General features: G+C 41.1%; 1 protein-coding gene across 2 annotated transcripts in view; it reads right to left on the reverse strand.

The window, feature by feature from the left end:
- Positions 1-78: 78 nt before the first annotated feature.
- TTC23L (tetratricopeptide repeat domain 23 like) overlaps positions 79-14,237 on the reverse strand; it is a 59,160-nt gene continuing 45,001 nt past the window's right edge. For both annotated transcript variants that reach the window (XM_043600112.1, XM_043600111.1), the window contains exons 11-13: positions 11,184-11,266; positions 3,667-3,773; positions 79-1,668 (exon numbers count right to left, since the gene is read on the reverse strand). In XM_043600112.1, the coding sequence (XP_043456047.1) occupies positions 3,692-3,773; positions 11,184-11,266 (165 nt within the window). In that variant the 3' untranslated portion in view covers positions 79-1,668; positions 3,667-3,691. The remainder of the gene's footprint in view (positions 1,669-3,666; positions 3,774-11,183; positions 11,267-14,237) is intronic.

Below are 14,237 nucleotides of genomic sequence, written 5' to 3' on the forward strand. Positions count from 1 at the left end.
AATGGACTATTAGTAACCTTACACTGACAATAAACACTGGATATATTTAAATATTTAAAACTAATTTCAGATGCAATATCAAGATCACACCGTAACATTTTATTTTACAATGTTAACACTTTATGCTATTGTTTTATTGATACAGGTTTGTCAGTCTGGAGATCTTAAGACTTTGGGGTCTCCCAAAGTAGTAACATTTTAAAAACTTTTAGTGCCACACAAAATAGAGTCCAAACGGCCACTTCTGTCTGGTACTTTGGTTTTTATCACAGTCATTGTCGAAAATCCATTTTCGTCCGGATATGTGAAAATGGAAGCAACTCTTCTGAGGCTGCTTTAGTCAGTGCAGAATATTCTAGGTAAGGACAGCAGGCCCATCTCCAGACAGGGCTAAAATTAGCAACGACAGACCGGTGACCAGTTGATAAGCACTGCAGAAAAGGTCAGTGGGATATAGCTGCCTTCAGGCAGGCCTGCAACCTGAGACCTTGGTCCTGAGAGCTGAGCTGAAAGCATTCAGAACACAGCCGCCAGGAGGAAGCCTTCCAGTCTACAGACCAGGCACTGACTCGCCACTCACCACCATACCTTGGCTACTGGTTGATCATTAGGTTTTACAGACTGAGCAAATGACTGAAATAAAAAAATAATTTTTTGCATGAAGAACCAAAATGTAGTCCCCTAAGCACTAAGTGATACGGAGATGTTAGAAGACGCTTGGATCCCTAAAGACACAGTCTTTGAACTGCATTAAGTCAGCTCAGGTAACAGAAACGATGAAGAGAGAAGTAAGTTTTTTATTTTGTAAAACTCACACGAATCCGATTTTTCTTTTCTCCCTGAATATGTGAAGAAGACAGTAAGGAATATTTGAGATTTGAGATTGCTGTTTTCTTTTCCTAGATACACATTTGTTCAGGAGGTAAGGACTTTTTTTTTTTTAAACAAACCTGGTTAAGATTCCTTCCAAAACAAGCCTTTTTAATCCAGTTTGGGGTTGGGGGCAGCATAATGGGGTGGAAAGTAATCATCTGTGACTCAGGAAGTCAGCTTTATAATCACCCAGCTGACCTTGAACAAATCCATCTCTCTTGTCCCTAGTTTCTTCATTTATAAGAATCAAAGCCCTCTCTGACTCTAATATGGCATGAGACCAGGGCAAATGTTTTCAGGAGATCAAACGTTTCTTCACAAGGCAGTTTTAGTGACCTGAAACAAGTTATGACTAAAAGTATTTCCAAACAGTATATTAAAATGGTCACCAATAAACTACTTAGGTGTTGCAGAATCTTCTTTAAAAACCAAAACTGAAAAAAATGAAATATGAGTTATAAAAAGGGAAATACAAAAGGTATTAGAGTCCCCAGTCATTAAGAAACTAAAAGCATGTATCTAAAAAAAGATTTCTACACTTGCCCTGTCCTTGCCCCCCCCCCAAGTTATAGATCCGAATCCTGCTTTCTAATGGCTCTTGAGTATTTTTATCTGTAATGCTGCTGCTAAGTAGACTTTCTCCCCCGCTTAGAGTTCTTAGTTCTGCTTTTGATCTGCCATTGTTATCAGTGTTGATAAATATATCTTGTGATCCAGAATTTTTGTTATCAACAAGGTTGGCTTTATTGTTGGCTATCCAGTATAGAGGTTTTCTCTTTACTGATAACAGAAGACCTAAAGGAAAGGAGACAAACATTTGTGCATTTTATTTTGTTCTTGCCTCTCTTCCAGTTCCAAATCACTGCTTTATTGAGCTAGATGGCTGAACTTCAGTCTGAGGCAACTATTTCACCATGTGCCCATACCCCTAAAATGTTGACTCTTCTAACAGGCCTCTAAAATGGTACTCGAGTCTTGGGTTTTCTCCCTGAGGAGCAGGAACTCTTCCTTTGACACAGATGGCAGCTAAGGATATCTAAGATACTGGGATTGCTTTTAATCACAGCTGAAAAAAAATGTACCTAGTTTAGGGTCTTTTATATTGTTCATAATTTTCAGGGGATCTCTTCTCATGAATACACAGATTTTAGGGCCTAGGGCCCTCTTAATTGCTACACAGAGGATCTATCTTCCCCATTTCCAGCCATTAAGAGTCCCGTACACCGATTTCCTAATATTGGAGAAGCTGGGCTGGAGTTAGAAGTAATCTGGTCCAAAAGAAATCTGGTCCAGAAACCTGGTTTCTATTAAGTGTTCTTCAGTCATCTCCTATTTAGACCTCAAGCCTGCTAAGTGTGGTTTTCATGGCCCCTATGTGACTGAAAAAAAATATTTGTTCCACAGAAATACGAGATACAAAATTTTATGAGGCTTTTTTTTATATTCAAGTTCCACTATTTTATATTCATTCTCTACTACTGACTGCATAAAATACAGAAAGCTATCTGGCGCTTTAACTTCCTTCTCAGTAAACCAAGAGATAATGTGATTTCAGATCTGAAGAAGAAATAGGCACAAATTAAGTCAATTGCTCAGGGTCTCATAAAACCTGAGGGGGCCAAAAATCTGAGGGGCCTCTGCTAGGAATAGGAACTCCCATCCCACTCCAATCATAGGAGTCAGAAATCCGCCTGGGCCTCTTCACCCTCCTGCCACAAGGTGGCAGGATTCTCCTGGCCTGAAATCTCCAGGTCACTGAAAGGACACTGACTTCCATCCGTTGAGTATACGTTATCTTCTTTGGATTGGAGTAATTGTATCAGACTGTCGTTTCCAAGGGCTGATAAGCTCCATCCAGCTCACTTTTGGGATGTTAACCAGTGAAGTGTTTTCCACACCAGCTTGGTGTGGTAGCTTTTTACCAAGAATAGTTACTAGCCCCTCTCTCCTTGTGCTGCATGCACCAAATGTTGTAGCTAGAAGATAATAAACTTAAAGAAAGCCCAGGCTTCAGTAAAAACAAAAATAGATGTTATTTGTTACATGATTACTATGGGGCCAGGCACCCTGCTAACCCCTTTACATACATTTTGTTTTCACGGCAACACTAAGAGACCTGTGTTCTTCTCACCTCCATTCTATGGTGAGCAAACCAGGATTACATGCGGATAGAAAGTGGTGGTTCTGGGGTCTGAACCCAGGCTTGTCTGTCTCCGGAGCTAGCTCTTAACCACCATGAATCATACAGAAAAATTAGTTCACAGGGATGCATTGAAGTCATGGTTTCTATGATCAGATAAAATAGTTCATTGGTGAGATAGTCATGTTCACAGACTTTATTATGTCCTGAAGTGGGGCCCACATTCTTTGCCAAACTACAAAAGCATTCTTGTACCCTCAGTTCAAGCATGTGCTACACCCCTTGCTCTTAATAAAACTAAATCTTAGATAGTTTCTCTACTTTGGTTCTAAAGGCTGTGTTTTATTTGCCAAAATTTAAGTGATCATTTTCAAAAAGAAATCAGGTATATATGAATACAGTGAGTTGTTGTTGGTTTTTTTTTTAATTTGTTCTCAACATGCCAATAGGGAAGTTTAGTATTTGAAAAGTTCTGAGAAGTCCGGGAAATGAATGTGTCACTTCGTTTATCCTAATTTGTTTTTTCCTAAACTGAACTGCCATGGAGCCTTTCCACCTCCTCCCTGTGGCCAGGGCAACATCCCTTGGAATCAGCAACCCTTGCAATGCCCTTTAGGAAATGCTGCCTTGTATGGCAGCCATGAAGAACTTACCATTGCTTTGATACACTCTCCTCTGTCATGCCTTGGTGCCTTTGCATATACAGTGCCTTCGTCCTGGAATGGTTTCTCTTCTCCACCTGGATGAATGGCTACTTGCCCTTCAAGAAACAACTCAGATGTAACGCTTCCTAGGAAGTCTTTTTCCAGCTTTCTTAGATTCTGTCTCCTTCCCACTCACACTGCATTGCGATTTCTACTACAGGACTCACTCATGTTTCCATTATTTCTTCATGTTTGCCTCTCCTACTTGACTATTGTCTCAAAGGAATGACCGTGGTGTATTTATCTTTATTAGCACCTGCATCTCCAACTATACTTAGCACTTAGTAGTTGTTCACAACATGTGTTAAGGAAGGAATAAAGATGAGGAAACTGAGACTCAGAATGTTTAGGCAATCAAAGTTCACATGGGTATTTCATAGCAGAGTTGGGCCTCAAAGAATACTGCTCTTGTCTATGCCTGAATAGCAAATTTGTGGCAGTTCAGCTCTACCCCCACCCATGCCCCACAGCAGACAATACTAATAAATTAACTCCACCAAGCTCAGCCTTTTGCTCAAGAAACCTCAAGCATCGCTCTAGGAAAACACTAACAGAGCTGGCCCATGCGATGAAAAATACTTGATCTCCTTGACCTCGTCCACACGGTATCCTCCAATCAATCTATTTTTGTGGACATGGCAGAGTGCTGTAGATTGCAGAATCCCTCCTCTGTTCTGCTAAAGACAGGGTACTCTGAACTCTCTGTCACTTAGCAGCCTCTGTTCCTCTTCGGGGGGGCCCTGGGGTGGGGAGCTAAAGGTGCCTAAATTTTCACTGCTCCATCTGCCCCAATGCCTCCAGCCCTCCCCGGCGTCCTGATTTGGGAGAGCTCCTGCCCCTTGGCATCAGTATGCGAGCGGATTTGCCCCTCACCGACTCACACACCGATTTTGCCCAAACACTTCCCCCTCTAATTTTGTAGAGGCAGTGTTGGAATATTTACTGATAAATGATAGGAAAAGAAGATAAATGCAGCAGCCAGGAAACCAGCTTATGGAGCATAAATTTCATCACTGAGGCTTATTTGGCTGACACAGCACATCACCTACTCTCCTCCTCACTGCACTTCTCTCTGGAGATAATCTCCCCAAATCCTACTTTCCTTGGCTTTCCCTCCTTAGTCCCTCAGCCCAGAAGAGGCTGTTCTGTTTGGTTTACATGACTGAGAGGGCAGGAGGCCACTAATCGATTAATAGGCATTCCTTCTTGGGGCGCCTGGGTGGCTGAGGTCATGATCTCATGGTTTGTGAGTTCAAGCCCTGCATCAGGCTCTCTGCTGTCAGTGTAGAGTCCACTTCAGATCCTCTGTCCCCCCACCCCTCACCCCCGGCCCCTCCCCTGCTGGAACTCTCTCTCAGAAATAAAAATAAAACATTTTTTAAATAGGCATTCTTTCTTTCCCCTATTGTGAAAAGGATGGTTTTCCTTGCGCTTCTGTTGGCTTCTACATCTTAAGACCCATCAAAAGTAATATGAAAATAGCTTGTGGGCATGTGGCTGTCCTAGAAACATTTAAAAATAACAAAAATGAAGTTGATGCACCATACTCTCAGACTTCCAATACATCTGGATGAAAAGCTAGAGTTGTAAAAGCAGCTAATGTTTATTGAGCAGCTACCATAAGCCAGATACGGTGCTAAGTGCTTTAGGTTAATAATCTCAATTGCTCTTCATTATGTTTCATATTATAGATACTATTCTAGGCCTCAGGGGGAACTGAGGCTTAGGATAACTTGCCTAATGACACGTAAAAAATGGCAGAGGCTGGATTCACACACAGGTCCATCTGACTCTAAAGTCCATGACCTTGACTATTTAATATTCTTCTAACAAGTCGAACTGTCCAGTATTGGAAAGGGCCACTTTGACAGGTAATGAGCGATTCCTGATTTGGAGAGGTGTTTAATCAGGTACTGGATTACCGGAGTAATCTCAAAAATCTGCTCTACCAGTATAGCTCGTTCTAATGTCTGTGATGATTCCCTATTTGCCAGCATTATGGCTTCTTATGAGTCCTCATTCTCTTATCATCAGTGTCATCATCACCTCTCGTTAGCACATACGATGTGTCAGGCATCCTTCTGAGCAGTTTTACTTACATTAATTTATTTAGTCAAAACTACCCTACAAAGTAGTTATTAGTATTATCCCCATTTAATAGATAAGGAACCTGAGAAGCAAAGTGCCTTGTCCAAGGTCAGACAACTAATAAGTCACAGAGCTAGGATTATAACCCAGGCATCTGGCTGTAGTACATTACACTGTCTCTTACTGTTTGATACATGTGCCATACTTTTTAAAAATTTATCTTTTTTATTATCATAGATATATATTTGTTGTAAAAAAATGTCAACACAAATATATAACACAGAAGTTGAAAGTCCCGCATAATCCAATGTCTCAGAGATAATTACTATTACCTTCACTAACCACACATTTATATATTTATTTATGGGTTATACTATAGACAATGCTCATTAATATGTATTTTTCATGTTTTTACCCCTAACAATTTATCTGCAATATTCTTCCATAACTCTTCAAAGCTCTACTTCATGCTTTTTAATGACCATATTATACGATCATAAACATGGACCTCGTTATATTGATCATAAACATGCACTGGTGTTTCTACTGGTGGACATTTGAGTTTTTTCTACTGTTTTGATATTATTTTAAAAAAATCTACAAGGAAGGCAGAAGACCCTCTTTCTGCATTACCCCCAAATAATACAAAAACAATAATTAGAATGAACATTTCAGGAAGCTTACTGTGTGTCATACATTAAGTAAAGCACTTAAAATAGAATGCTCTCAGGTGCACCTGGGTGGCTGAGTCAGTCAGGCATCCAAAACTTGATTTTGGCTCGGGTCATGATCTCACAGTTTGTGGGATCGAGCCATGCACTGGGCTCTGCACTGACAGCATGGAGCCTGCTTGGGATTCTCTCTCTCCCCATCTCTCTGCCTCTTCCCTGCTTGTGCTCTTTCTCTCTCTCTCAGAAATAAATAAATAACCTTTAAAATAATAGAGTGCCCTTATTCACATTTTTAAGATGATTTTAAATTTTTTAAAGTAAACTCTCTGTGCTCAAACTCACAATCCCGAGATCAAGAGTCAAATGCTCTACAGGCTGAGCCAGCCAGATGCCCCTTCACACTTTTTTTTTCCAATGAAGAAAGGAAGACATAGGAAGTCTCACTGCAAATGGGAAAGCTCAAATTTGAGCCCTGTTTTGATTTCAAATCACACTGCATACACACTTCTAAAGTAAGTGTAAGTGTTCTTTCTTAAGTCTTTTCATTTCACATTTACATATTCCATGAGGTTCTTATCCATTCCCTTCACTTCAGAATCTGTCTCCTTGAGCTCCTGGTCCATTCAGCCCATCAGACACTGCCAAGTGGATGCACTGTGGGCACCTCAAACTTATCCAAAACAGAAATCATATTCCTCACAACCCCTAGACATCCTCCAGGATGATCTCCACTTGTCAACACTATTTCATTTAATAGCATGGTCATTCACTCAACTGTCCAAGCTAGAAACTTCAAAGCTGCCTGTGACTCCTGCCTGTATCACACCCCACATCTAACTGGTTCTAAGGCTTTGTTACAAGAGACCACAAATTGTTTCTCAATCCATCCTCTCCACCTTCCTCCTACTAGGGCTTTAGATAATTAAGCCTCCTGACACCTCTCCCTTACACTGTTGCATCTGTTCGTAACTGATCTCCCTACTTCTAATCTCTCCCTAGGTCCCATCTCTTCTTCCATTGCTGTCAGAGGTAATGTTGTAAACCTAATAATTGATCATGTCATATCCTGCTTATCTTCTCAGTAGTAAGTTTTAAACTCCTCAGCAGGGCACATAAAACATCCCATAATCTCACCCCAATTTATCCTTCCAAACTCATCTGCAGTATATTCTTACCCATGTACCTTAAACTATGACCACCCATGATCACTTGTGTTTTCTCAGAACTATCGATTATCTCCATGCCCCTATGCTTTTGTTCATGCTACTTGAAATGCCCGCCTCTGGCTTCTCTTCTACCTGCTGATATTTTACTTTTCTTTGAAGACCCAGCACACTGCCCCCAACGTACACACAGTTTCCACCCTTGTCTCTAGCCTCTCAATTTATTACTTGTCCTCTTTGTTTACATTTCTGTTAATGCTTTACTATAGACTAGTAATCTGGTCACATGTGTCTGTCTTTCTGAAAGGACTCAATCTTAAACATATTAGTATTTCTTGGGGCGCCTGGGTGGCTCAGTTGGATAAGCATCTGACTTCAGCTCAGGTCATGATCTCACAGTTCATGAGTTCAAGCCCCACATCGGGCTCTGTGCTGACAGCTCAGAGCCTGGAGCCTGCTTCGGATTCTGTGTCTCCCTCTCTCTCTGCTCCTTCCCTGCTTGCACTCCGTCTCTGTCTCAAACTGAATAAACATTAAATTAAAAAAATATATATTAGTATTTCTAGTGCTTAGAAGGAGCTTCATATGTAAAAAATTAAAACTGGAGTTCATTTGTGATTTAGGTAAAAGACTACACTGCCTCAAAGTTCCAAATCTGAGATTTTCTGTGCCTTTCTGATACACTAAAATCTTACTTGAGGATTGCAATGATCATTTAACCTTAGAATTAACTCCGATTTCAAGGGCCCATTTCTGCTTTCACTTCTTTGCAGAGGCTTTAAAAGCCAAGCATTTGGGCTCTTGGCAATGAACGCCCAGTCGAGTGTTGTCATTGGATTTCCGGAGGAGGTGGGGTAAAAAATACAAGAGCACATCGGAAAACTAGCGGGGCTCCAGAACATCTGGGATTGATTATTCCAGTGAGTTGCTCGAGCAAGGAGAACAATTCTCGTACTAGTTTTTTTTGACATCTGGGCTTTGGCGGCTACCCCTATGGCTTTCTCAGCAGTTCTTGAGGAGTGAGATATGGCTTGTTTCAGTGGAAGAAAAACCTCCAGTGACTCCACTTCTACAGCAGAGGCCTCCAGAAGACCCTTTTCCTCTTACATGGATTCTCTTAGCAGGCCCAGGTCTTCTTGTCATTTACACAGAGAATTAATCTCCCCCTACCCAGAGAAATTCATCCTACCTGGGGTCTGAATTAGGTTATACCACCCCCCTCCCAATTCCTCTTCCTCCTATGATTCTTTTCGAACCATGGACAAGGAACAGTAAAAGACTGGGAGGAGAAGCAACCTCAGGCTACTCTGGAAGTGGATTCACTCCAGCTCCTGCAAAGTGCCTCTTATTAAATACAAGCTGAGTAGGACTTTAGTTCCAGTTCTGAGGGAGAAGGGGGGGGTGAAGGGTGTTTTGCTAACATTTATTGAGCACACACTCTGCCAGGCACTGTCCTATGCATGTTATATACATTATTTTATTTAAAACTCGCAATGATTTACTACGGTATACTATTATCTGTAGTCTAATGATGGAGGAACCGAGGTTCAAGGAGGTTAAATGATTTTCCCAAGGCCACATACTTAGTAAGTGGCAGGGGCAGGTTAAGTTGACAGGGATGAATCCTTTCATCCCATCACGGGGTGAGATGTCTACTCTTTACGCATTACTCCTAATGTAAAATAATAATAGCTGCATGATATACAAAAGCTTTTTATTTAAACATTCGGACCTATTACGTCTAGCACATCAGAGAGATGATGGTGATGATGATGATGATGAAGGTGATGATTCCAACATTCATTGAGCATTGAAGACCTGCCAGGACCTGATCTAGGGGTGCTGTATTATATGTGATCTTATTCTCAGAAAACCCACTTTTTGAGGAAGGATTATTACTTTCTTGATGAATATACAGAGGCCGAGAAAGGCTAAGTAACTTCACCTAGGTCAGAGAGCTGAATGTTGAAGCCTGAGTTTTAAATCCGGACAGCCTACCTTCAGAGTGTAAGCTACAATGCCTACAGGGAGCACATTCTGGAGTTAGAGAGACCTGGTTTCGAATCCCAGCTCTGCCTCTTCCTGGGTAAATTAACTTGAACATATCGGTCCTCAGTTTCTCTGTATGTAAAATGCACCTCTGGAGACTAACCTGCTAACCAGGTGTCTCCATATATATTCTCAAGTACATGAGAGTCAGAACCCCTATTCTATAGGAAATGGAAGTGCATTTTTGAAATACGATAGAGGTAGGTTCAAATCTTACTACTTAATACTTACCAGCTAGGTATTTAAAAAAGATACTCAAACTTTCTGATTCTCAGTTTCATCACCTGAACATGGGAGGCAAAAATACCTACCTAATAGGAATATTTGTGGGTTAGAAATAGTAGATGTATTTTACAATGCCAGGGAATTGGAAGAAGTTCTACGTTATACTCATTATTTAAATATCGTTATGGCTCTCGACCAGGAAAATATACTTTCATACGCACCAGCAGGTAGGGGGCCAAGTTCCCCATTTACCGTCCTAACACAGGCATCACTAGGGAGGCTAGAGAACCCCCTTCTGGAAGGTGATAAAACAGGAGACAGTCTTCTGTTGGGCCTACTTTAGGTGTGGCTCTGACTCAGGTAGGTGGGGATATGATGGGCTGAATGTGTTCTCTCTGCTCCTCTTGTCCCTCACCTGCCCAGCTTGATGAGAAAGGTACCAACTGTGAGCTACCTCCAGTGAACTACAGTCAGGGTCCTGACTCTCGCTCCACAACAATGCCCCCCCCCCGCCCCTTTATTAGGCTCTAGGGGGAAAGCATGTAGCCGTTAGAGTCACATTTACTTAGATCCAAACCCTCTGTCAAATGAGAGCTATCATACTGAGTATTTGTGAGGATTAAATTCTTTATGAAAACAACTTAGCTCAGTTATAGGGGCTTAGTATATACTCAACAAATTTTAATTTTCATCTTTCTTAGAAGAGAATAATTCAAGGTCAACGTCATTCTGAGATGAACACAAAGATAAAGAAGGATGCAAGTCTTCACAAAACACTCTTTTAGCTTAAATTCTAAATATTTAAAAAAAGATTCTCAAGAGCCTCTTTTTTTACTAATTTTAGAGCTAATTAAATCCCCCCAAAACTTGTCTTATATTTAAGGACCTAGATTTTATATATTCATTGAATATATTCATTTACTTTGAATATACTCAATTGAACATATTCATTTACTTTGAATACCTTGTCACAGGCTAACAGCTGAGATACTCTTATAGGACTTAGGTCTAATGCTCAGCATTGAAAGAGATACTATAAGTACAAATTTATTATTGCAGCAGACCCCTACGGCATTGGTTTCTGACAGACTACTAGAAATCGACTAGTTACTCCACAGGATTTGGCCACATCCATAGTCCAGGTTGGCATTATGCCCCTCTAGCAAGAATCGCAGAGGCGCTCACCCGCTAACTGACTGAATCTGGGCAAGGCCATGTTATCCACAAATCCATACTGATGACCTGGTTGGTGACCAGGGCCACAACTCACCTCTGCATTAGGGTAAGGAGGTCTTTTGTGTCTCTGCTTTTACTGTGGTCTCTTCCATATAAAAGGATTTGAATCATCAGACACTGTAGGTAAGTTGAGAAACATAGGTTAAAGAGAATCAGATAGCCAGCACCTTCTTTATAAACCAAACTCAGAAGAGCATCACTGGAACTGAGGTATCACGAGTTTCCATGTCAAATTCCCGCCCTGCATCCCCCCTCCTGGTTCCCAGCCAAGGAGGAAAAGGAGACTGAACGGAAGGCTCCGCACACCTCCATGCTTTATGTGCGGCATTCTACCCCACTGCACCTGCCACCACCATGTGGCTATGGATAATGAGAGTAACAGGGCCCAAACATGGCTGTAGTAATGGTTTCCATCAGGATTTTCCAAATGGCTATGACCAAATGGATGGATATAAATGAAATCGGTGTATGGGTCCTAAATTTGCATTGCATTCTCAAGCTGTATCACTTTACTCTTTTTTTTTAAGTTTTTTATTTGAGAGAGACAGAGACAGTGCGAGTGGGGGAGGGACAGAGAGAGAGAGGAAGAGAGAGAATCCCAAGCAGGCTCCACACTGTCAGTGCAGAGCCTGATGTGGGACTCGAACCCATGAAACCACGAGATCATGACCTGAGCCGAAACCGAGAGTTCGACGCTCAACTGACTGAGTCACCCAGGTGCCCCTATATCACTTTACTCTTAGGCAGTTTTCCAGTTAAAATTTTATTATGGACCTCTCTTTCCAATCAAGATGGAATAATTGGGATCAGATTTACACTTGCACACGAAATAACCAAAAAATGAAAAAGTAAACAAAATATATGAAGCAATCTTCAAGACACTGAACATCAGCCAACAAAGAACAGTGATCCCTGAGAGAGGGAAATAAGTGAGATAAGTCCTAAAACTGCCCTGAGATTATTGCTTTGAGAGCAGTTCCAGGTCATGATGCAGGGAAGGGAACAGAGGGAAGCTCAGCAGACTCCCTAAATTGAGGATAAGGAGCTGAGTGTCCCCGGAGACCCTCAGAGCTGAGTAAAAAGAGAGGAGACAGCTGAGAAAAAGATCCAGGAATATCTGTGGTGGATCCCCCTTGTGTATTCAGCAGAGTACTGACTAGCACGTCTATGTGAGAAAACTGCCCAAAGCTGGGAAAGGAATCAGCTGAAGGGGCTGGCGGGAACAGGGCCTGGTGCTTACACAGGGCTGGGCACAGGGCCTGTTTCAGTCAGCCAATCTAGAGAGCCTCATGGCTCATGGGGCTTTGGGTGGCGGACTCAGAAGGCTTCTGCCTCAGTAATGGGGGATAATTAGCCCTTCACTGACTCCTGCTCTAGTCTCATCTACTGAATCTTAAAAACCAAGACCTAAAAGGACTACACTATAATTAAACTGAGTTCCAGAACAAAGTTCAAGAATACTTATAGGAATACAAAAATGTCCAACACCTAATAAGGTAAAATACACAACACCTGGCATCCAAACAAAGATTGCAAAAGCACGTAAAGAAGCAGAAAAGTGTTATCCATATGAGAAAAATGTACCAATCAAAACCCACCCCAAACTGACATAGGCGTTAGAATTAGCAGAGAAGTATATTATAACTGTTATAACTTTATTGCATATGTTAAAAAAATTAAATCAGGACATGAAAAATTTATTTTTTTAAAAGACCCAAATCAAACTTCTGGAGATGAAAATGTAAAAAGATGGATGGGAGGGATTAAGAGCAGTTTTGATATTAGAGAAGAAAAAAATTAGTGAACCTAAAGGCACAAGAATAAGAACTATCCATAAAGAAAAATAATAGATTATAGCAGTGGGTACAGAAAAATAGTTTTTACAATAGCCAACACCCAATTGTATAAAATCCGACATCCATTCCTGAGTTAAAAACAACTCCTTAGCAAACCAGGAGTAGAAGGTAATCTCCTCAACCTGATAAAAGGTATTTATAAAAAAGTCAACAGCTAACAACAAACCTAATTGGTGAAAGACTAAAATTTTTCCCCCTGAAAACAGAAATTAGACAAGGTTGCCTGTTCTCACCACTTCCACTCAACATTGTACTAGATGTTCTGGTCCATGTAGCAAGAAATAAAAGGCATCCAAATTGGAATGAAAGAAGTAAACTTGAGGGGCACCAGGGTGGCTCAGTTGGTTAAGCGTCTGACTTCGGCTCAGGTTATGATCTTGTGGTTCATGGGTTCAAGCCCAGTGTCAGGCTCTGTGCTGACAGCTCAGGGCCTGGAGCTGCTTCAGATTCTGTGTCTCCCTCTCTCTCTGCCCCTCCCCCATTCATGCTCTACCTCTCTCTCTCAAAAATAAATAATAAGACATTAAAAAAAAAAAAAGAAGTAAACTTGATTTGCAGATGACATGATCATCCATGTAGGAAATCTGATGAATCTATAAACAGCTACTAGAATAAGTGAGTTTAGCAAAGTTATGGGACCCCAAATTATATATTTAAAAATTGTTATATTTCTATATACTAGCATCAACAATCAGAAATTGAAATTCAAATATGATACATTTAAAATAGCAAAACTTGGAAATCAGTCTGAATAAATCTAAGGAAAGGTGCACATGACCTGTACATCAAAAACTACAAGAAATAGGGGCACCTGGGTGGCTCAGTTGGTTAAGCCTCCGACTTCCACTCAGGTCATGATCTCGCGGTTCGTGAGTTCAAGCCCCGCGTCGGGCTCTGTGCTGACAGCTCAGAACCTGGAGCCTGTTTCAGATTCTGTGTCTCCCTCTCTCTCTGACCCTCCCCCATTCATGCTCTGTCTCTGTCTCAAAAATAAATAAACGTTAAAAAAAAAACTACAAGAAATATTATTGGGAGACATTAAAGATGACCTACACAAATGGGAGAATATCATGTGTTCATGGGTGAGAAGCTCAAGATTGTTAAAATGTTAATCTTCCCCAACCTGATCTACACATTCAATGTAATCTCAAGCTAAATCTGAGCACATGTTTTTGGGGAAACCGATACAGTGATTCTAAAATTCCTGTGGAAATGCAAAGAACCGAGAATAC

This window comes from Prionailurus bengalensis, chromosome A1 (genome assembly GCF_016509475.1).
Source record: "Prionailurus bengalensis isolate Pbe53 chromosome A1, Fcat_Pben_1.1_paternal_pri, whole genome shotgun sequence".
NCBI classification, from domain to species: domain Eukaryota; kingdom Metazoa; phylum Chordata; class Mammalia; order Carnivora; family Felidae; genus Prionailurus; species Prionailurus bengalensis.